Source organism: Onthophagus taurus, chromosome 1, assembly GCF_036711975.1.
Source record: "Onthophagus taurus isolate NC chromosome 1, IU_Otau_3.0, whole genome shotgun sequence".
Lineage (NCBI taxonomy): Eukaryota > Metazoa > Arthropoda > Insecta > Coleoptera > Scarabaeidae > Onthophagus > Onthophagus taurus.
Genome location: NC_091966.1, coordinates 7864886 through 7890109, shown reverse-complemented (window position 1 = coordinate 7890109; position 25224 = coordinate 7864886). Strand labels below are relative to the sequence as shown.

The window sequence follows — 25224 nt, the reverse complement described above, 5'->3', positions numbered from 1 at the left end:
TGAACGCGAGGTGAGTGATTCCATGAACATATGTTAGATAAGTCCGTAGTTTGCCGAATGGGGTTCGACGATTTTCTTGATTTAGATTTTGATACCAAAACGTTCCTAATAAATATGTAATACCGTTTTTATACAAAGTCATCCAGGAGCGCCCCTTGGTATGTATATGGTGACAATATGCAAATATGTTAATAAGTTTTAAATGGTGAGATCAAGTCTTGAAATAATGTTGCAAACTGATAACTGTTTCCTAACTGCACACTATAAGGTAAAAAGTACTTCTACAACATAATACTTAGATTAACTGAGATAATTTGTTTATTATCAGGATGTGATTATTCTACTCTAAAGACCTTAAGATTTAAATATCTCGAATATGTATGGACCTTCAAAAAATGAATGCAGGCGACATCTAGTAACATCCAAGCGCAGGTCAAAACTGCAGTTTTCTTATTGATCATTTTACTAGAAGCCACTATTTCAACCAGTAACCGACAGAGGTCTGGTCCATATTAAGCATGCGCAATAATAATTTAAGGAATTTTAAACATCTAATCCCGTGTTACACTGCGAAACTTCCAAAATAGTGTAAAGAATTTATTAGCTGCCCTCTCTGTTAAAATTCTTGTTACCCAATTAAAACTCTTTAATTATTTAGTTAATTTTGTTGGTGTTTAGTAATTTAAATAAACTTTGATACAAGTTTTGATATCGTACTTACATTTTCAACATCGTTATATCACCGTCGAAATCATCGCTATTTTTATATAAATTCAAATGAAAAACGTGAACGGTTGATTCATGGTTCCCCACGAGAAAAACATTACGGGACAAATTTTACAACCTAGATTAGTAACCTGTGACTTAATTGAATCTTAATAATGCAATAAATGTATATCGATCATAATTTTTCTTATATTTTTCTAAAACACATAATTTCGTACTGTATTTGCATTCTATCTATTCTGCGGTGATACCTCGAATCGCAATAAATGAAGCATATGTTGTAACTTTTAGCTTATGCTAAATAACGAGAAATACATTTGCAGACTTTGCAATAAGGAAAATAAAGATCACCTTATACAAGTGTATTGAACCTCAGATGAAAGTAAATCTAGGAAAACAAAAGTCTTTGTTTAGCTTACTGATGCATTGGTGAGTACAATAAGACATTAAAATGCAGTGTGAATATTGCAATAATATTCAAGTACTATTAAGGAACCAATGTATAAAAGTGTTTTCAAATTGTGCATTGACTCAAATGAGGCAGAATCTCTAAGTACCTTGCCTATATCGTCATCGCATCTATCTCATTCTTTATTAGACACCCTAATAAACTCTTCAAATCCACCAAATATCAAATTAAGAAAGGTACAAAACGTTAAGTTGTACAGTACTCTAAGGATAATACTAATTTGAATCATGACAAGGCTGGGAGTGCCAATCTATTTCATCAGGATTTACTAACTCATCCTATCAAGTGGCATTTAATAATACTATAAAAAATGGTTAATAATTGCAAGTCATGTTGTCCACAAAGATGTGAAGAACAACCCTTTTGCCAACTTAGATTGTGTATTTCCAGCCGTTCTTGTTGAATGATGTTTAGAGAATGTCTAAAACTAATTAAAGACTGTTTATCATTTAATTACATTCTCATCAGCTGGTGTCAGAAAGAATTTTGTACCAGAAATATGAAAAAGAATTAGCAAAACTCTGGCCTTTCAGTCTATTAATCATGATTACTTGATTAGTTGTTTACAACTCTGCTTACACCATGCTTTCATCCAGGACAACCTTGGCACTGATCACGTTTGTTAATATTTCATGAGTTATAGTAACCAACCTTTTATATTCATGCTTCATGAAAGATGGTAATAGAAATCCTCACTGATCAAACGACGTGGGTCACGTTATGTACTATGTTTCAGGCAACCATAATTTTTGCAACGCTATATTCATTTCTAGCAATTATTAACTTTAGTTTTGACAATTACTAAGTTAATTTGGAAATCAGTTAGAAGACAGATTCATATATCCAATTGAGATTTAATATCGGATAGCAAAGAGATTTAAGTTTTTTTTTAAACCTTGGAGAACGAGGTTATTCAAGTATCTAAATGTATAGCGATTTTGGATTCAACTTGAAAAATTAATGAACCTAACAGCATAGAGATTCATATTTCAGTTTCAATTCAGATCGCAGAAAGATTCAGTTTGATTGCAATAAAATGTGATTACTATTTTTGAAAAAGATTTAGCAACCAGCTTGTTTAATGATTCCAATATCGAATTGCATGAAAATTCAAGTTCTATTTAAAAATGGACTTGCAGTAAAATGTATGTTTTATTTAGCAAAATAAATTAGGCATCAACATTTAAGTTCCAGCTTGGAGAAAGGTTACTAAACCACAATGAAATATGGTCAAATATGTTCAATGTTGAGGTTACAAAATAAAAATTTTCATTTAAATAATCATTGTTCAACAACAAAAATAATACAATATCCTTGAAGATAATACGACAAAAATAATAATATACATCAAAGCTCAAACAATTACGCTTGGGTAACTCATGTCTGAACCATTAAAAATTATTTTATTACGGACCTTTAAAAACCGGCGACCAGACGTCGCGGCGTCTATCGTTGGCGTAATAGTTAGTTTTGTTTTGGAACAGCAAATTTTTGCCACGTAATCGCAACGAGATGTTTGCCAAAAATGTTGGCAGCCATCCTAATGTTACGAATCGTTTCTTTTTATTGATATTGTGATTTCTTTTAAAGTTTTTATGTATACAACCAAAAACAATTATTTAACTTTGTACTAAAATTAGAAAAGTAAGTTTGGATTAATCGAAGAAAAAGGAGTGAAATAATTGATCGCCTCCGCTTTGATGTTACAAGCTAAAAATGGCTTTAATGGACTTTTAGCTGATCAATAGATCGGAACTTGCCAAAGGTCTTCTTGGTTTGAATGTCTGCGTTGCAACCTTAAATTGACATTGAGCTATATGGGTTATCCTTTTGACATTATGATTAAAGTGGATTTTGTTTTATTTTGATATTAAAAAGAAAAAAAGGATTGAATAGTAAATAGATTCCAGTGAATTTGCAATTCCATTCTGGGTAAATTGCTACTCGAATATTCCATCTCGGGAAAAACGAGAGTGACTCACTCTCATATAAGCTACCGAAACAAAGCAATATAGTCCAATATCCTGACGCTACTAGCGCTAAAAGCTATAAATTCAACGGCCATGTTCCATTAAGATTCGAATTGCTCCAGAAAACCGGAGCCAGCCTGTCGGGCTTCAGGATAACGACCCCTTCTGAAACACAACTCGCCCCGTCACATCGTCGCCATGGTGAAAGCATCCTCTATAGATACGGAAGACTTGCCAAATCCGCAAAAAGAAATAAAGCGTTCTTGGCAAAGAATAATCAACTTTTCTAAAGTTTTCCTTTTGTTATCTGGCAGATTTAAAGAATTTATTTACATAAATCCCGAGGAAAGATGTTTTAGAATTTGTTAGCTTGTCTTATCGCTAGAGGTTGCCCATAAATTTTTAATGAAATACGATATTTTTGTTAACGAACTAAAAATATCATGTTGTTTATGCTCGGTTGCTTTTTAACGAGTTATTTTAATTAAGTATTTACCACTACGTCAATGTTTTTATACTTGCTTTGTAACGTTTATCAGTATATATTTATCTAAACAAGAAAGGTACGTACTTGACAATATGAATTTGCAAAATAAATAAATGTTCGACAAAGTTCATTTAAATAATATATCTTGTTTATCCATCTAAATAAAGTACTATTATGTTTATTTATATCATTTAGATTGCATTTATTGAAGTAAATAATTTTATTAAGTAAATTAATGTCATGAAAAATCTATTCAATAGATAATAAAATATCGACAAAAAACTTAAACTCGGTTTTAAACTAAAGAATATTTCATCTAAACATATAAATCTCTTTTGCTTTAAATCACACGTGTCGCTATAACCACTTTTTATCGATTTATGAAGATTTCGCGAAAATATCAAACAGGTGGTAAATTTCAACAAGTATTATTTTATCACTCACCTTAGTTTCGATATAAACGGGTTTCAACTCGATGTGTTTTGGAGGACTCGGTTTACTTCTACTATCAGGTCCATCAACGCTATGACCATGGTAATCTCTATGAATTCCTTGTGAATCTATGAATCGTAATTGATATTCATGATGAGTTCCATGCGAATCAACATATTGTCCCTTTTCGAAACTCTTCTGTTTGATGTCTTGTAATTGATGGTGTCCTTTTGATTCGTGGTGGTGGTGGTGATGGTCGTGGGTGTAAAAGGAATGTTGAGATGGTAATACCGGAAACTCCCTTGGATGGCCTTGGTGGGCTTGAACATCTTTGTAATGACTCTCTATGTCTTTGTGTTCCTTGTGCCTTCCTGTATCCAAGAACATACTAGTAAAATCCTTTGGGTGATGTTCCTTGTGTAGCTCTTTGTGATGATGAAGTGGAGGATGATGATGGGAAGCTTCCATTAAAGTTGGTTGGATATGAGTTACAAATTGTGCCATATTTGTTAATTTTAGGGATTCACGAAGATTTTAAGATATTATAAAGAGTTATATTAATTAGTTAAGAACGATTAAGAACATTTAAATTTATTTACTAAATATTGCATAAGTTATTTTATAAGAAGATTATAGAGTAGTAGATAAATAGTTGTAGAACAAGATTAATTAGTATTGTTTTAAGAAGAAACTGTTAGAGTTTGTAAAGTCTTCATCACAGTAAACACAAAAATACCAATATCTTTTTTTAAGAATAGTTCAATCACATCTTTAAAGTAACTTTCACAGTCTCATTTTCGTTTATTGTCAGCGTTGTTATCTTCGAGCTTGTCGTTGGTGAACGAGTCTGGGAGTTTCGCGGTGGAAGCAATGTCGCTGGAAACATCCCTTCCACGTTGGAGGGTTCGTACGGAGTATGTCTGGATTCGTGGCTCGGAATTTGGCGCGCGCCCTTTTATGAATCAATAGGGTACCGTACTCGGTCAAAACTGGGGGAAGGTATTATAGGGTGCGTTTGGGGATGCTGTATGTGGAGTTGGTGCGCAGATCCCGGCACGAGTCCCGGATCTCCACCCCGGCTGCTAAACCCCGAACTCTTCGGCGATTGTTTGTTTACAATCGCAACGGGAAGTACACGAACTTTGCATCTATTTGAAAGCTTTCAATATAAGAAAAAGAGCATCAGGAAGAAGATATTGATCGAAAGGAATTAAATTACAGTTGAGAAACTGCTATGTTATAATTAAATGATTTTTAACAATTAAAATTTTCTTAAACATTAAGATCTTTATCATTCAAAAATCGATTTCTTTCCTAGTCATAATCAATTTCGCATCGATTTGGTTGGTTCAATTTCTACAACCAAATTCGTATAGTAGTTTGTTATCTTATCGCCACAAAAAAAGATAACGCGACAATCCGCGCAACCGAACGGAGCAAATGCTGTCGTGGGCTAATAAGCTACTATCAGTGCGACAATGCTTTTTATCTACGCGAACATGTCCGTAATTTGAACAGTAGTGCAGGTGCTCTTTTAGATTTGACATAAAAATAAAAACAACTATGGACCGACAAATAATGATTTAGGTGATAGATTTGCGATGGATAAAAAATCGAAAAAACATAGTAAGAGTTTAGAGGAGATCTCTAAAATTCCACCTCAACAAGCACAGTTAACCAGGGCTCATGCTACTAGACACAGTTTGCAAACAGTAAGCAAACTCGAAGAAACACCGCCTTTGAGACACACCAGATCACAGATTTATGGCAAACCAAGAAAACAACACACCACAATAATTTTAGATGATAGGATCGAGGAAGAGGAAGATTCAACGACGGAACCAGTAATAACTAATCCAGTGAGTGATATTAGAAGTAGTCAGATAAGCAAGAAAAGTCACAGGTCAAGATCAGGAAGTGCATCAACAAGCAGATCGAGAAAGGAAAGCAGCACACATGATAATAAAGCTTTTGAAAGCAGTTTAGACAATATTAGTGTGATCTCAGGAAGAAGTGCCGCTGATGTCAAAAGCTATAGGTCTTCATCAAGAACACCAAGTGTTAGCTTGTCGTAAGTTTACTTTACTTCTCTTCAAAAGCCGATTTTACAATTATAATATCTTATCTTAAAACATGTGTCATTTTAAAGTATTTGTTTTAGTAAAAAAATCGACATTTCCCAAAAAACCATTAGGATTTATCTGTAACAAGATGCGAAATTGTTGATATCGATGTGATTATTTTGTTATAATCTTGCCAGATGTACATTAAAATGAATATCTGTTATTATCTCTTATTAGCTTAGCTTTCAGCTTATCTTTTTATTCTCACTTAAAGATTAATTAACAAATATTTTTTTATAAAAATAATTCCAATTCTTCGCCATTTGAGTTTTATGAACCCTTTCATAAAAATTGAGAATGAAAGGATTAATATTAATGCAAAATTGTATCTTATCTCGAAATAAATTTATTAATTTTTTATTGGTGTTATAAAAATATTAATTGATGAATGAATCTAAGGTAAGTGGCTGGTAAATATCATGCAATCACGCAATATATTCCCGCAAGCAATTAATAAACTGTTTAAGATTATTATCCAATTTACAATATCCGCCACTTGTAACATAATTTTATAATAAAATATCGTAATAATTAAATTTTAGTAAATCGCTTAATATTAATTTATTGATCTTTAATTATTATTTATAAATGAGGTATAATTTATTGAAGATATAAGACTGTTCTCTAATAATAAAAGTTCTGTTTGATTTCTTCTTAAATCGATCTCATAACATTTGACATGAAATTTTATCAAAATGCCGAATGGATGCACAACATTATTAATACTTTTGATCAAATTGACCTTTTATGTCACCCCATTGTCTTTTAGTATCATAATTCATCAAATCAAATAATGATAAGCGTAAAACTGGCAAATTAAATAATTCATAATATTGACAAAAAATTAATCAAACTCAATTTTAACAATCTATAACACCTGAATTATTTTTTATCGTCATCACATGTGTTTGCTATCAAGTTTTTGTTTGGCATCGAAAAACACCTGCACACCTGGGTTCTATCCCCTTGTATCTCATCTTGAAGTAAACACACAGATGTTTTGCTAAATTTTGCGAATGTTTGCCAATTTTGTTTGATGTTGTTAACAAGTCTCATGTGATAGAGGTACTTGTGTACCACAATATATATATATAAAGGTTCCATGAATAACTATGAAACCAAAGTAGATGGATGATGTGAAGCTAATATATGGATGCGTAATAGAACAACAACAACCATAATCAATATACATCGTACATAGGTTTAGGGCGACGATATCTAAATAACGTTAATGACATAATACGCTTAACATTTATCTTAGTTGTCTAATATAACACTTTTGGGACTATCAAGGGGAATATCGTAGATATAGATGAATTTGTGTATGCCAAAACTGTGTTCTGAAACTGTGTCCTTTTGAAATCAAACTCCAAATTAGCAAAACCATCGGTCCCCATTCAGCAAACCACTAAACTGATAAAGAATATCGATTAATCAGTCGACATATTATCCAGAAAATATCGGCATACTATCAAACGAATGCAGAATAAATATCCAGAAATAGCACTATAAAGAAGTAACATCACTAAAGTTATAGCAGACCTGCAGATAAAAGTCATATTGGGACCTTGAAGTCGAGACTTCGCATGTCTTGGAATGGTTTGATGTGGGGTTGGGTTGATTTGGTTGTGCATTAAATTTAAACTATGATATGTTGAGCTTACGTAGGACTGACTTGATCCACAGTTACATTGGCTTATATTGAAGTTGGGTTACTCTGTTTATTTTGGAACTGGTAAAAAGTAGTTTTTCATAAGAACACTTTCAACGTCAATGAGTACACTCAAGATGGATGCCTTGCAAACCTTCCCCATTGACAAAACTAGTAACCGAGGTTGACTTCACGTTTACATAATAGTCTAGTGTCTAGTGGATAAGCAGAGATATACATGCAACAATCAAAAAACTCCCGCTATCGTATTTAATAAGAATTATTTTCGTATGTTTTATAGCTCAGGCACAAGTGATTGAGTTTCTAATAGAACTGTAGTGTACCGTTGCCAGATGATTTTGTTGTTTTTCAAACCTATCAAAGCATGACGCAATCTGTTTCGTTTATCTTAGACAGTCGTAAAATTACTAATTTAGTATGAAAAATAATTTTTAAATTACCAGTACTTAAGCACAGGTGACGTTATTGTTCCTAAATATGTATATACATCTATTCTAAACGTAATTTAGTTATAGATATGATGGTGAAGATATGATCTTTGATAATTGTATAATATGTACACACAGAATAATTCACCAAACAACTTATGACTAATATGTTTACGATGACGAATATCAAAATATGCGACAACAAGAAAACTTAACGAAATTAGTAACTTAATCTAATTCAAATCAAAATATACTCAAAACATGTTTTATAAGTTTATAAGTTTTTCTGTGATTAAACCCAATCACAGAGACGTATTTATGCATAAATTCGGATAATAACCCTTGATTAATATGTTGTTAATTTAACTTGATGCGAAATAGATTCATCATCACATTAATTTAGCCGAGTGCTAACATAGTGCTTTATCAAATAATAAAGCAATATCACGTTAAATACCTTTCTATATCATGATTGCAAATTGAACTGAGAGAACAATTAGTATGAAAGTCTACATTGTGGATGAGGTAAAATAAAGAAGAACAGAAAATTGCTAATGGGTATACTCTGATAGATCAAATAAGTAATAGTAACACCAACACTTTCAATAATTTAGGTTTCCTTTCAATTCGTGTCTGGTGCAAGATTAGTTTCCTAACTAGTAGAAGCAAGCAAGAATGAAATTGTGATAATATATGAGGGAAGAGATCAGGATTCGCGATTCTTCATCATATCTCCTTATTAAATGTACTGAGGAAAATTCTATGTTTAAAGTGGCTCGCCTAGATGTCTTTCCGTATCTTAGCATCTTACACACTTTTTTGTGTGCCCCATAAAGATCGTGATCCATGTCACTTGCGAACTGTCTCTTGATGGCCTTGATCTCTGCGTTTGATGTGTCTCTTGCTTATATATAGATCATACGTTCCTCTTCTCTTGGCAAGCTTTTACTTATAGGATAGGTAGCTTACTCCTTTTTATTTCTATAAATCCTTTTATTTCTTTGCAAAAGCATGACTTAAAGTGGTTGGCGGCGTTTATATTCATTCTTCCTTTCCCTATACACTCTTTTACTGCTTCTTACACACTGGTTTAATTTGCTGCCAGACTTCACGTTCGTCTGTTCTGTGAGTGTTTTGTAGTTTATTTTCCAGTCTGCTTCAATGTTTTACTTTTCCATCTATATGGGCTTCTTTTTAATCGCTCCATTAGTATTTAGCATAAAACCAGGTTGTGGTCAGTACCCAGGTTGGCTGATATTAGAGCCCTCACATCTAATATTTGCGTAAGTGTAATGGCTCTGTTTGTCTTCTATTATGACGTCAATCGTGGATCGTTGTCCTCTAGTGTTGCAGAAAGCATGTTTGTGCTGTATTTTGTGCGGGAAGTATGTAGTATTGATTCTCAGCTCATTCCTAACGCCGAAATCAATCAAAAGCTCGCCATTGTTGTTAATAGTGGATTCGTTGTATTTAGGTGTAGCTTCCTAGGTATTTTGTAGTTCCGAGTCAAAGTTTTTTGTTTCTTCTACGTTTTTGGATATGTCAAGGGCATATGTGCTTATGAAGTGTATTGTAGTCTGGTTGATTTCTATGGATACTCTCAGTATTCTATCATTTACGTATTCGACATCGTCTATGCTCTGTGTGTATTTTTCGTGCAGTAGTATGCCGACTGCAGAATATGCTCTTGTTTTGCCATTCCGGTATATAGTTCTTTTGGTTTCTGGTAACCCATCTCGATAATAATATCCTGATCTCTACCGTTCCATGACGTGATGTTCCAACAAGCCAGTCTGGTGATATTACGTCTGTTCTTATTCATTGCGTATGTATTCGCTTTGTCCGTCCATTTTCCGAGGCAACTTCTTCATTTCTGTGAGAATTTATAATTATAGTAACCTCAACTAGGAAGCAGTGATAGTTCCAATAATGACTATGTTTTTTTAATAATGCGTCATTTATCGATGAACGTTTTGCAATTGATATTGATCTATCAGTGTTCTATAAAAAAATCATAATCAATTTAATGTTTTTTGAGAAAAGAGATTAAAAAAGAATTTTCTCCGAAGTGATTTGTAATTGAAAAATGAAACATTTTGGGGGAATTTTCAATGAAATTGTGTAACCTATTACTATCTTTTTCAATCTAATGTTTCATTATGTATCAATAGATATTTTGTGCCATACAAAACATTGTATATCATCATGAAAACAATTTAATTTTATTAATAGTTTTAAGTTAAAACGTTACTATTTTATTTACTTATAGAACTTTCAGCTATGCCATACGCAACTTGCCCATAAAATTATGTTAAAAATACTTATACATAAATGTCAAACACTCGTGAGAGAACTTGCATTATTTAAATTTTTGTGTAAACCTTTATGAATACTTAGATTATAGTTATAATAATTTAGAATTAGGAATAGAAAATGGTTTAACCTGATGGTTTCATACCCGACTCATAAATAAATAAGATAAAGCACCAGATTTATCATTACATAAACATTAATAAAAACTTAGTCATCAAATTACATGATTCATTAAATAATTAATACATAAATACAATAAATAATTTTAATTTTTTATTTATGATTTTAGAGTTCAACAAGAGCAATATTGTTGTAAATCAAAGTGGACACCCTGCGAAAAAAGGCTTACAGCTCTAGTGGCAGTTCTATTAACAGTAATCCTCATTCTTCTAATATCAGTGATAGTATTATCAACGGTACCCAACTATTATTTATGAATACAGATCTTAATATTAATAAATTTATTTTTTAGGCCAACAAATGACGTCGCCTACAAATGACAATTCCAAAATTCAAGTTATTAAGTATATCCATATCAAAATCTCTCAAATTTATTTGTATATACAACAGAAAAGAGATTTCGTATTTATTTGTATTGACCAAAATTTATAAATAGATTTATAACAAACAAATTCCTGTTTTTATCACAGAACCAAATATGTAAGGAAAATGTTTAACTTAAAACGCACAACATAATAAATTTTAGTATTAAAAATATCGCTAGTACAAGAAAGATATGAAATTGTTTTGACTTCTGACGATTGGTTTCGTCCTATCAGCTTTTTGCGGAACTGTTTCAACAGTCACGAGTATCGTATATCTAGCACTTTGCCGGTCAATTCTCTTTCAGTTAACAACGGAAGGCGGTGCACTGCGCGTTATTATCACTTATAAACGTCCGTTAAGTTTTATTACGAGCACAGTTCGAGCCAAGACGCTGTGAACATGAGGTTTTTATTAACTCTCATGTTTTTTGTGTTTCAAGTGTATGGCCATTGGATTCCCTCTGATAAGTGCGGATATGAGGTAACAAATCTTAAAAATTAATAACGAAATAATAACACAAAATAGTTGACTAAACGATAATTAATTCTATTTATATAATGTTATCAATTTAATTAGTTCTCTTTTGTTGTGGTCTTTGATACTTTAGAATGAAAATATTTATATGATCACTATTTATTTTTTTTTTTAATTTATGGGATAAAACTTTAATTGACCTTTATGTTGCTACCTTTCAAGGTCTTTTTTTTCTCTTTATTTAGTCTTGTCATAAAACAAAACCTGGAATGATAAACGTTCATATAGTACCACATACTCATGATGATGTTGGATGGTTAAAAACGGTTGATCAATATTATTACGGCAGTAAGATAAAATAACCACTTAAAATTTAAAAATAAATTCATAAATTTAAATATTTAAAGGTAAACAAGATATTCAAAAAGCGGGTGTTCAATACATATTAGATTCAGTGATGGATTCATTACGTAAAAATAAAGATAGACGTTTCATTTACGTCGAAACTGCTTTCTTTTGGAAATGGTGGATGAAACAGCACGATTTCATGAAACACAACGTGAAGAAGTTTGTTAATAACGGTCAATTAGAGTTTATTGGAGGAGGTTGGAGTATGAATGACGAGGCAGCCACTCATTATCAATCGACAATTGACCAATTTACTTGGGGATTAAGGAAATTGAACGAAACCTTCGGTGCTTGCGGAATACCGAAAGTTGGATGGCAAATCGACCCGTTTGGTCATAGCAGAGAAATGGCTTCGATGTTTTCGCAAATGGGATACGATGGGTTATTATTGGGAAGGATCGATTATCAGGATAAAAGTTTTAAATTTGAAACAAAATCACCCGAATTTGTTTGGCGTGCAACTGATAGCTTAGGTTAATATAATATTGTATAACTTCGATATAACGGACCTCGTTAGAACGGTGTTCGCATTAATATATGCGAATTATATGCGAATATTATCTATTTAATAACATCAGTATATTTAAATATAAATGTTAGCGGTCATAGATAAAATCCAGCTCGGGATTATTCCTCAAGTTGCTCTATTCCATTTTCATAGATAAACTCAATCAAGGACGGTAGTTCTACTTTAATTGTTATTCAGTGCAATTGTTGTACATTTTTATTGTACTAAAAGTAGAACTAACAATAGAATTTTAGTTCTAGTGTTAGTTTTAGTGCTAGTGTTAGCTCTAGTTTTAGTTGTATATTTTTATTGTACTAAAACTAGAACCAATACTAAACCTAGAACTAGAAACATTCTGACTTAGCTGTCTTAAGAGACGCACAGCTAAGCCCGAATGAATTTCTAGTTCTAGGTCTAGTGTTAGTTGCAGTGCTAGTGTTAGTTGTTAGGTTTAGGTGTTATTCAGCGTTAGATTGTTGTATATTTTTATTGAACTAAAACTAGAACTAACACTATACCTAGAACTAAAATCATTTGGGTTTAGCCGCACGTCTCTAAAGACGGCTAAACCCAAATGATTTTAGTTCTAAGTATAGTGTTAGTTCTACATAGTAACAGTGCTAGTGTAAAACTAGAACTAACACTAAATCTATAACTAGAAACATTCAGGTTTAGCCGTGCATCTGAAGACGTACCCAATAGAATAAATTAAGCATTTGTTAATTCAAAGTGTGAAATAGTAGTTGCCCACCCATGTGTGACGTCACGTAAAATGCAAATTGAAAATTTTTGCTATAACGGACTTTTGCTTATAATGGACACTCCCTTTCCCATATTAATCCCTTATATCGAGGTTTCACTGTAATAAGTAGATTCAGTTATTGCAACTTCTTATTTAATTCACTACTTGTTAAATTAAAAATATTACACGAAAAATAACTTAATTGCGCCAACCTAACACAATTACCAAATCATTTATTCATTATTTCTAAAGCAAAAATTTTAGGTAATAACACCGACTTATTCACAACTGTAATGTACAACACTTATGGACCTCCTCCTGGTTTTTGTTTCGATACACTTTGCGACGATGAACCAATAATTGATAACAAAAAGAGCCCCGATTACAACGTCGATAAAAGAGTAAGTTTTGTAATTACATTTAAATGTATTCTTGACGTGACTAACTTTAGTTTCGTGATTTAACACAATATCTTGATAAGCAAAGTAGCGCTTATGAAACCGATAACTTAATTTTGACTATGGGTGGTGATTTTACGTATATGGATGCAAATATGTGGTTCTCTAATTTAGACAGATTAATAAGGTATGTTCCTTTCTGATTTTTCTTCTAGGTAAAGGAATTTTTTGAGTATCTTGATAATGTTACCAATTCATATGCCACAGACAATGTAATTATTACAATGGGCGAAGATTTTAATTATCAAGATGCGAATATGTGGTTTAAAAATTTAGACAAGCTTATTCAGTAAGTTTTGTCGATTAACTAATTTATCGCACCAAACACCAATTTATTTAAATCATTTTTCATATCTTATTTTAATTTTATTTTTTTAAATCATACAGATATGGAAATGAAATGCAAAAAAATGGATCTAAATATCATTTATTATATTCGACCCCATCGTGTTACTTAAAAGCTGTTAAAGACAATGGAAAAGAGAAAAAAATTTCATTTCCAATTAAATCAGATGATTTCTTTCCATACGCCTCAGATCCTAATTCATATTGGACAGGATATTTTACCTCAAGACCAACATTAAAACGATTTGAGCGAATGGGAAATAATTTCCTACAAGTATTTTAAATCCGTTTTTCATTAACATTTTTTTAACCGCCTTTTTATTAGGTTTGTAAACAACTATATTGTTTAGTTGATTTGGGTCCAGAAGATTGGGTTGATTTAAATTTCATGCGCGAAGCAATGGGAGTCATGCAACATCATGACGCTATAACAGGAACTGAAAAACAACATGTAGCTTTTGATTATGCGAGAATGTTGTCGAAAGGGTTTGATGAGTGCCAGTTTATTACAGCAACTGCTTTAAGGTAATAAATTTTGAATTCTAATGTATAAAATCATTTACTTTTTATTTAATTAAAAAGTATCCTGAAACTTTATATCTCGCTGTTTACTCGATGCTGTCGTAAACTTGAAGATTTTATGTCTTTTGTCATAAAACGTTTTATATTTACAACTGTTTTATATTTTTATTTTCAGTCAACTAGTAACAGGTCACGACCCGAATAAACCGAGATACGATCCGTTGCCTGAAATACAGTTCGAATCTTGTTTACTAGCAAACGTCAGCCAATGCGCTTTTACGGAAAAAGAAAATAATTTTATTGTAACCGTATACAATCCGTTAAGCAGACCTGTAGACTATCATGTAAGATTACCAGTAACAGGTAGTGCTTATGATGTACTTGATTCAAATGGTAACAAATGGTTACAACAATTTAAAAGTTATCTTTTGCATATTTATATTTTATTATTTAGGAACAAAGATACCTCGTGATTTAATTCCAACAGCCGATTTTATACAAAAAATCCCAGGTAGATTTAGTGCATCAAAAGCTGAATTAGTTTTTAAAGCAGAACAAGTTCCTGCTTTGGGATTTTTATCGTATTATGTACAAAAATCTTCTGGAAATAATATTCTACAAGCACAAAGTGGTTATCAACTGAAACAAGGGGTAAAATTGTATTATAGGTGTATTTGGTTCCTTCTGACTTACAATTTTTTTTTGCTTTATATTGTCTATTGTATATAACTTAAAGTTGCACTATTACGTCTATGTATGGTAGATATGTTATGGATTATCTTTAAAAATTTGTATCTCAAGAGCTAGAAGTGGTTGTTCTAAACAGACTCTATCATAGAAAAAGATGCTTTAATTGATAATAATATCATAAACATATTTAATGATTTCTGTACCAAGTTTTTAAGATAATCCAAAAAACTTCAATTGCATAAAAAATTTTGATTAACTTAAAAAATTTGTATCTCAAGAACTAAAAGTGATTTTTCTAAACAAACTCTATCATAGAAAAGTAGATGCTTTAATTGATAATTGATGATAATATCATAAACCTATTTAATCAGATCACTTCTGTATCAAGTTTTTAAGATAATCCAAGAAACTTCAATAGCATCAAAAATTTCGATTAACTTAATAATTTGTTATCTCAAGAACTAAAAGTGATTTTTCTAAACAGACTCTATCATAGAAAAGTAGATGCTTTAATTGATAATAATTGTTGATAATATCATAAACATATTTAATGAGATTATTTCTGCACCAACCTTTAAGATGATCCAAAAAACTTCAATGGTATAAAAAATGTCGAATAACCTAAAAAAATTGTATCGCAAAAACTAAAAATGGTTTTTCAAAACAGACTTCATAACTAAATAATTTCGATTAACTTTAGAAATTTAAATTAATGTGAAAATGTTTTTCCAAAACAGACCATTAGATAAGTTGACCTACATTAAACTAGATAAGTTCTTGATAAGACCAAGTTACACAGACACAAAAACAACTTAACATGATAATTCCAGATTGCATCGCATTCAAGACATCACATATTGAATAATACGTTGGTCTTTATTGCCAAATACATCATTTAGGGTAATTTGATGTGGCATATATTTGTTGCCCTACGTACATCTAAACGCAACTATACACAAAAAAATGAAAAAAGTTGTGACCACCGATAATTTATCTACCTTTTCACAATATTTTACAATCAATAGTGGATCTATGACGAAGGAAAATGATGTAACCATGTTACAAAGGTTCATGTATTACTCAGACGTAGATTCAATTGTTCAATTTTATTTTGGATAGGCAGATTAAGTCTTGTGTAAAATTTGTAGACTTTAGGTTTTTGTTCATATTAAAACGTACGAACATAAATAAATTCCTCAGTAAGTAATATTCAAAGCTTTCTTACGACACTTCTTCTTCGAATACGTCTTCTCAGTGACCCAGTGTCGTTATTTCTTGAATATGTCTTTGCAGCAGGTCAAATTTATTATTGCAAGTTTGGAAATAGAAACTTGATCACAATGTTTGTCTTTCTATTGTTACCATCAATATTATTCCTGGATACAAGACAATCAATAACTTCATCGATTCCACAAAACCACTTTGTTATGGCCCTGTAGCCGTGATTTTCCTTCATTTTAAGTCAAAAGAAACCAATTATAACTAAAAATACCATAATCTGTACTTCAAGTTAATTTTAAATTTACGAACATCTTTGCAGAACATAAGAGTAAATATAGAACCCAACACAGGAAAAATTGAAAACATTCAAATGAATGGAAAAACTGTTCAATTTACTCAAGACTTCTTGTACTATTTCGGTGCCGTCGGTAACAACGAAATTTCCGCAAATAGATCATCAGGTGCTTACATATTCCGTCCAAATTCCTCCGAACCAATTCAAATGACGAAAAAAGTATCATATAGGCTTTATCAAGGCTCCGTTGTTTCTGAACTTCACCAAGTTTTTAATGAATGGACAAGTCAAATTTTAAGAGTTTATAATGAAGAAAATAACATTGAATTCGATTGGGTTGTTGGTCCAATTCCAAATGAGTACAATAACTTCATTATAACTTTCTTTTTTATAACTAATATGTTTTAGTACAATCGCTGGAAAAGAAGTCATCACTCGATACACAACCAATCTTAAATCAGATTCAATCTTTTATACTGATTCGAATGGAAGAGAGACGTTAAAGAGAGTTCGAAATTTCCGACCAACTTGGAAACTTAATATTTCAGAACCAGTTTCTGGAAATTATTACCCGGTGACAACAAAAATAAGCATGAGAAGTGTTGAAGATGATGTTGAAGTCGCTATTTTAACCGATAGGGCTCAAGGTGGAACCAGTTTAAACAATGGCGAACTTGAATTAATGTTACATAGATCTTGCAAACATGATGATGCTTTTGGGGTGGGAGAGGAATTGATGGAACAAGCGTTTGGGAAAGGTTTAGTCGCAAGAGGAACGCATTATTTAGTGTTAGGGCCATATTTAAGTAAAGGAGATGATACTGTAGCGGCTCAAGAGCATGATGTTATTCAACGTAAAGTTTTATCAGCTTGGACGTTTTTATCGCCAACAAATAATCTCAATCCTGATCAATATAGAAAAACATATAAAATGGAGGTAACAACATATTATTATTATAATTATGTAGAAATTGTTAAAAATGTTATTTTAGTTTTCAGGTTTACAAACAAACTTACCCAATAATGTTCAAATATTAACATTAGAACCATGGAAAGGAATGGATTTCTTACTTCGTTTGGAGCATGTATTTGAAGCTGATGAAGATTTGGAATATTCTAAACCAGTATCAGTAAATCTAAAAGTATTCAGTTAAAATTAAATTAAAATTGAAAATAAAATGAGTTTTTCTTGTAGGAACTTTTTTCATCATTTGATATTATTTCGTATCGTGAAACTACGTTAGGAGCTAATCAATGGATTGAAAATAAATCGATCCAAAACGTAGATTTGGGCGAAAAAATGGAGGCGATTTTGGCTAAGAAGGTTTTAGATAACATGAACACCAACGACGATGTTCAAGATACTTTAAAATGGAACTCTTTAGTTACCAAGTACAATCATGACCAGACGAAATCGAATGATATATGGATATCTTTTAAACACAATATCAAAAATCCAACAACTTCTGAGATAGTAGATGATTTTATTATAACTTTAAAACCCATGGAAATAAAAACGTTTGTCATCGAGATCAAAATGAAAATTTAAAAGTTATCTAAAAATATTTTTGTACTGTATCTGTTTTTTAATTAAATCATTCAAATAAATTCTTTTTGTTTTATAATTATTGTTTACATATTCACCAAATCAAAATTAAATGGTTCGTGTAACAAAAGGAGTCGAAACAGTTAATAAAAAGTAACGGAAATAAGTTATTAGCGTGCATCGGTACGATAATTACAGTGTAAATGGGTTAATAAACTTGACCGCATCAAACAGGACCATCAATTTACAAACATAGGACACAATACACATGAACGAAACCGAGTGGAACTTTACAGTGGTAAAACGGTTGATCGGTTCACCAAATCGAATGAAAAACACAATCAATTTTCATCGAGCGAGAGTCCGTTTACGAATAGAGAAGAATAACCGATAACGTTTTAATGTCCCACTCGATATTTGACGATCATCAAATGATAAGGTGAAATTTCATTACTTCGAGTGTAAGTCCAGATTTTAGTGTTGTTTGTCGTCGAAAGTTGAACAAATAAATCCTAAATATATGTAAGTAATAATTTTCTTATCGGTTTTAAGTAATAATTTCACACAAAGACCTATAAACAATTAGTACGTAACATTTGAAAGTCATAGGTTATTTAAAGTTTCTAAAATCTTATAATTATAAATATATTAATTTATTTTATCTACGTAAAATAGAATGCGAACATAAACGATTTTTTGCAAAGAAATGCAATTTGTGCAACAAATGATATAAACTTATCACGAAGATAACTCGAATCGTTACGTTTATTACTTTAAACTGCGTTTTAAAAACAACTTTATTTCAGGGTGCAATGATGAAAAGAGCATTAATTTTATTCGCGATTATTTTCGCGACAATTTCTGCAATTCCCATAACTCATAACAACAACGCTAAAGCTGGTTGCGGTTATCAGGTAAGTATATTAAAAATATGTATTTAAAAATTAATTAAACAAAAAACATCGACTGGATCAAAAGATACCATCATTTAAAAGTGGTTTAATTGTTGTTATTTTATTGAGTGGTTTAAAATTAGAAATCGATTATTAATCAATTAATTTAACAATTTCTTTGTTTTTAAGTCATGTCCTAAAGTTTCTTCGGATACTCTTAACGTTCACTTAGTTCCACATTCTCACGATGATGTCGGATGGTTAAAAACTGTTGATCAATATTATTGGGGAGGTAATCAATTTAAATTAGTTTAATTCGAAGATGTATTAATAAAAATTTATTAATAGCAAGGAATTCAATTCAAAGAGCGAGTGTTCAATATATCATCAGCTCGGTTGTTGAAGCTTTAAGACAAAACCCTGAGAGGAGGTAACACAAAAATTAATTTTATTTCGGGAAAATTCCAGGAAAGCTAGATTTTAGAGTTTTAATTAAAATGTGGAAAGTTACCAACCGCTAAACATTTTACACAAGATTAAAAGTCGCGAAAATATGTATTTAAAATTTTTACTTTTAAATCTAATTGGATTTTTTTACAAGGATGTCTCAATTATTATTTATAAATGCGTGTTGAGTTTTTTTTTATCCGCGCAACGACAGAAACTAATCTCTCAGCAACAAACTTTTACCCTTGATTTCCATCTACTTTACAAGCCGATATCTTCCTTGTCTTTACAGATAGCGGAATATTAAACACACTACTACAAAATATGATCTTTCCTTCATATAAAACCGGATTTTGTCCTGTCGATACCTTGATGCCAACAGCTGTTATGGAAAGCTCCGATGGAAGCTTCCGAAAAGCTGATGCCCGTGTGTAACATTTTTGAAAAAAATATTTAATACACATATACTTTTGCTTCGAATAACCAATATACTTCGTTCTAACTTTAAGAATGTTCTTTGCAACGTAGTTTGCGGTCGCCACTTATATTATGTTTCTTGTCTTTTTTGTCTTCTCCACGTTCAGTCGGTAGCAAATACTGCACAAGATGTTCTCTAATAACTGCATTATCCATTGATTATACAACAGTAGCCTTATAAATGGAGTGGACATTTCCAAGAACTGCTTCAAGTCTCGACGTAAAGATGTCCCATATATCGGGAGTTGAGCAGAGACATCGTTAAGTGATTTTGCTCTGTTGTAGTCCAAAAAAGCGAAGACTCTCCCGACAGCGACATAACTAACTCCATTACAGTTTGAATAAAAGCTAATTGTCTACGTAGAATATTTTCTATCCTAGCGTAAGAGGCATAATTTGTATAAATATTGTCGCCACTTCAGCCAACCCCGGAACGATTTCCTCAAAATAATTGACTACGCTATTTAGATATTTAGCATTTAGTACATTTATCAATCATCTTCTTAAAGATTCTTCATCCTCTAGAACATCTTTTTCTATTTTGCTGCGATTAAGTTACCCTAACCTGCTGTCATCACTTTCATAATCCAAGTCTGTGTAATGAATTATTTCTAAATATATTTAGAACACTATCACTGCTATCACTTTCGTAAAAAGATACATTCAGTTGGTCCCGTATTTCACCAGCATCCATGGTTTACATAACGTTAGAAGCAATGCCAAACCAATCAAACGGCTTACGGCTTGATCAATAGAGCTGTTTTGTGTCAACCAATATGATACACATGAGGTTCAATGCTAATGAAAATAGCGTAGCATGGGGTATACCTGTTTGGGACTGAAAATGTTAATTAGAACGATTTGCAGTCTTTAAATAATTGTAGTACAGGTTGATAATATATGTGATACATGCGCAGTTCATAAACTCAGCAATACCTTCAGCTTCTACCACCAAAAAGTAATGTATCATAAAACAAAACTAGCACTTCACAACATGATATTGTTTGATTTGCAGACAAAAAATGATTTTTGTTTCATCTGGAATGAATGAGAAGGGAAATTAAGCGCTGATGAATTTTTATCCATAATTGCTCATGTTCTGAGAATTAAAGAAATCCTTCTACAATAAAAAGCAGTCATTCTTTTTATATTTCAACAGTGGAAAACATTAATGTGTGTTTGTATCAGTAAATAGTTTTAAAAAGCTTCAAACTTTCCTTATAAATATATGTATAATAATCTAGCTTTCCTCATTATTTCATCTACCTACTTTAAAATAAAAAAGAAAATACTAAAAAAATTTTGTTTTAAGATTTATCCAAGTAGAATCAGCATTTTTCTATAAATGGTGGCAAGATCAACCAGAAAGAGCTAGAGAACACTTTAAAGAACTAGTTGACAATGGACAATTGGAAATTGTTGGTGGAGCATGGAGTATGAATGATGAAGCAGCAGCTCATTATCACTCAATTATCGATCAATTCACTCTGGGATTACAGTAAAAAGAAAAGAATAATAAGCATACATTAATATACAAACATTTTTAAATTTTAGAACCGTAAATGATACCTTAGGTGAATGTGGAAGACCAAAAATTGGGTGGCAAATTGATCCGTTTGGTCACAGTAAAGAAATGGCATCAATATTTAGCCAAATGGGTTACGAGGCCTTGTTCTTTTCCAGATTAGATTGGAGAGATAAAAGCGAACGGTTAACAACTAAAACTCCAGAAATTATTTGGGAAGGAAGTGAAAGTTTAGGTAAATAACTTCAAGTTATATTTTTTGTTATATTATACATTTTTTTAAAGGTGGTCTTTCAAGTATATTCACATCAGTATTATATAATCACTACAGCGCCCCATCTGGTTATTGTTTCGACGTTTTATGCAATAACGACCCAATTATTGATGATATTTCCAGTCCTGAATATAACTATGAAGAAAAGGTACGAAATAAATTAATTACACAAAAAAAAATAATTATACCAAAAAAACTAAAACAGATTATAGGTTTTGCTGATTTTATAAACACCCAAGCCCAATATTACACAACAAACAACATAATCATCACAATGGGTGATGATTTTAATTACCAAGATGCCCTTTCTTATTTTTCAAATATGGATAAATTAGTGCAGTAAGTTATTATGTTATAAATAAATAAGAAAATCTCCACATTAATATTATTACAGAGGATTCAAAGATTTCCCCCAATATTACGGAGATAAAAAGATTAATCTCATTTACTCAACACCGTCTTGTTATGTAAAAGCTGTAAATGAAGAAGCGACAGCTTCACAGATAGCATTCAAATACAAAACGGACGATTTTTTCCCGTATGCAAGTGATCCTCATGCTTATTGGACCGGATATTATTCCTCAAGACCTACATCAAAGAGATTCGAAAGGCAAGGAAATAATCTTTTACAAATCGTTAAACAATTATCGACATTCATTCAAGACGGTGATAAAGATGATGCAACGAAATCTTTAAGAGATGCGATTGGAATCATGCAACATCATGATGCTATTACTGGAACTGAAAAGCAGCACGTTGCAGATGATTATCATAGAATTTTAACGATTGCCATTGAACAAAGTACAGAACGTGTTAATAAATTACTTTCGTAAGAAATTATTAATTTATTGAAATGAGGAATTAATTATTAAATTTTATTTTAGTGTATTATTACCAACTTCAGGTTCTGAGGGAATTGATTTAGGCCTAGAAAGTTGTTTGCAAGCTAATGTTTCGATTTGTTCTTTAACGTCTGATAAAGATTTCATAGCGGCTATTTATAATCCGCTAAGTAGACCTGTCTCTACTTTTGTTAGGTTACCAGTTGAGAATGAAGCTTATGATATTGAAGACCCTAATGGTAGGATCAAAAACATAGTAATTTTTAAGTATTAATTTGAATTTTAGGTAATAAAATTCCATATCAAATTCTCCCACCGATTGACGACTTTAAATTTATGGATGGATCCGAAACACCAATGAAAGATCTTTTGTTTAAAGCTGAAAATATCCCAGGATTAGGTTTAAAATTGTACAAAATTACAAAGAGTTCCACTATCAAAACCACAACAACCAAAATAGATAATCCCAAAGAAAAATATGTTGCTGGAGATGATCTAAATGGTTTTGAAATGGATACAACCACCAATCTTTTGAAATCAATTACGTTAAATGGAAATACCGTGGAAGTAACTCAAGAACTTATGTATTATATTGGTGCAATTGGTGACAATTCCGAATTCGCCAAACGAGCGTCAGGTGCCTATATCTTCAGACCGGATCCTAATTATCCAGATGCTTTATCTTTCCCAAAAGAAAACATTAAAATGGAAATTTACAAAGGAGATTTAGTTGAAGAAGTTCATCAAGTATTTAGTTCTTGGGCTAAACAAATTATAAGATATTACAAAGGAGAAAATCACGTCGAATTCGATTGGTTAATAGGAAACATTGATATAGACGATAATTTACCAAAAGAAATCATCAGCAGATTCCAAACAAACATAGATAGCAGAGACACTTTCTATACGGATTCAAACGGAAGAGAGATGGTTAAACGAATTAGAGATCATAGAGCAACTTATCCTCTTCGCGAATACAGCGAACCCGTTGCTGGAAATTATTATCCGATTACATCAAGAATTTCTATCAATGATACGAAAAACATGGATTTTGCCGTTCAAAATGATAGGGCTCAAGGCGGTAGTAGTTTAGCATCTGGACAAGTAGAGTTAATGTTGCATAGAAGATTATTAAGAGATGACGCATTCGGTGTTGGTGAAGCTTTGAATGAAATGCAATACGGTGTTGGATTGTATGCAAGAGGACAATTGTATGTTACATTTGGAAAAACAAAACCAACAGATGGTAAATTTTTTTATTACTTTATAATTTGTACTGCCTAATTTAATGGTTAATTGGATTTAGGTGAATCTTCCGCGATAGCAACTCAAATTGATGTGGCGCAAAGAAAATTACTTGCCCCGTGGACTTTCTTAACGAATAATGTTAATCTTTGGAGTTCTTTAAATAAGGAGGTAAATATAGTTAAAAATAATTACTAACAGTACCAAAGGCATCTCAATTTAGAGATTGATTTCTTTGTAACCGTAAAAAAATAACGGTAATGTTTGTTGTAATTAGAAATATCATCCCAATCACAAACATCTCAAGAAAAAATGTTGGGTTGGGTTGGTAAACAGCCGCAAATGTGCCGGGTCTTATTATTTTACCTACACAAAATAATAACGACGCGACGTCCAGTCTATATAAAACATACATCGCAGTTTTTTCATTTACCTCGCAATAAAAGAAGAACCGCGCCGCCTAAAATTTTTAAATTCACACATGTTTTGTAGAAATGTTCAGCGATTACAGCAAAGTTTACTACTATTTTTTTCATCAAACGGTTGCGAAAATATCAAGCTCTAAATTGAGAGGGTTTGACTTTTGATAATGAAAATAATTAAAATATATTTTAGTACTCTGGTATTAAAAAAGTTTTACCACAAAATGTACAAATTCTCACATTAGAACCGTGGAAATCTCTTGAAAGAACTTTGTTAATACGCCTTGAACACGTTTTTCCAAGAAACAACGATGCCGAATTATCTCAAACAGTGACAGTGGATTTACAAGTAAATATTCCTTATTTTTACACTTAACAATATAAAATAATGCAATAATAAAAATTATAGGATTTATTCACCAATTTCGAAATTAATTCAATTCGAGAAATGACTTTGGGAGGGAATCAACTGCTTGAAGAAAACGAACGTTTCCGCTGGACTGGTCAGGGTAATTTAGGAAGTGTTAACGAGAATTCAAAAATGCAAGAACTTGTATATAACAAACCTGAATTTGCACTAAAAGATACCATGGTTAATTTGGCGCCAATGCAAATAAGAACGTTTTTAGTTACATTTTAATTTGTGATAATCCAAACAATGAAGTTGATGTAATAAAGTAACTATGCAATTAAGATGTTATTATTATTTTTTTGTTATATATGA

General features: G+C 31.6%; 4 protein-coding genes across 4 annotated transcripts in view; 3 read left to right on the top strand and 1 right to left on the bottom strand.

Moving 5' to 3' along the window:
- LOC111414890 (ankyrin-3-like) overlaps positions 1–4974 on the bottom strand; it is a 53289-nt gene extending 48315 nt beyond the window's left edge. The window contains exon 1 of the mRNA XM_023046359.2: positions 4097–4974. Coding sequence (XP_022902127.2) covers positions 4097–4588 — 492 coding nt within the window. The 5' untranslated portion in view covers positions 4589–4974. The remainder of the gene's footprint in view (positions 1–4096) is intronic.
- Positions 4975–5532: 558 nt separating this feature from the next.
- On the top strand, positions 5533–11252 carry LOC111414896 (uncharacterized). Its single transcript, XM_023046365.2, has 3 exons — positions 5533–6155; positions 10910–11036; positions 11093–11252. Exons 1-3 carry the CDS (start codon positions 5686–5688, stop codon positions 11102–11104), a joined length of 609 nt encoding a protein of 202 aa, XP_022902133.1. The 5' UTR covers positions 5533–5685; the 3' UTR covers positions 11105–11252.
- A 169-nt stretch (positions 11253–11421) lies between these two features.
- Positions 11422–18454, top strand: LOC139429877 (Lysosomal alpha-mannosidase II). The gene is made up of 13 exons (XM_071196166.1): positions 11422–11646; positions 11886–11988; positions 12048–12521; positions 13563–13699; positions 13912–14045; positions 14144–14375; positions 14427–14626; positions 14799–15016; positions 15078–15274; positions 16854–17188; positions 17238–17766; positions 17822–17971; positions 18025–18454. The coding sequence occupies exons 1-13, from the start codon at positions 11566–11568 to the stop codon at positions 18376–18378; spliced, it is 3144 nt and encodes a 1047-aa protein (XP_071052267.1). The 5' UTR covers positions 11422–11565; the 3' UTR covers positions 18379–18454.
- Positions 18455–18670: 216 nt separating this feature from the next.
- Positions 18671–25193, top strand: LOC111414850 (lysosomal alpha-mannosidase-like). Its single transcript, XM_071196154.1, has 14 exons — positions 18671–18897; positions 19182–19289; positions 19458–19560; positions 19617–19698; positions 21505–21690; positions 21747–21952; positions 22003–22139; positions 22197–22330; positions 22386–22820; positions 22876–23072; positions 23120–24079; positions 24140–24249; positions 24694–24849; positions 24910–25193. Exons 2-14 carry the CDS (start codon positions 19188–19190, stop codon positions 25138–25140), a joined length of 3039 nt encoding a protein of 1012 aa, XP_071052255.1. The 5' UTR covers positions 18671–18897; positions 19182–19187; the 3' UTR covers positions 25141–25193.
- The last annotated feature ends 31 nt before the right edge of the window (positions 25194–25224 follow it).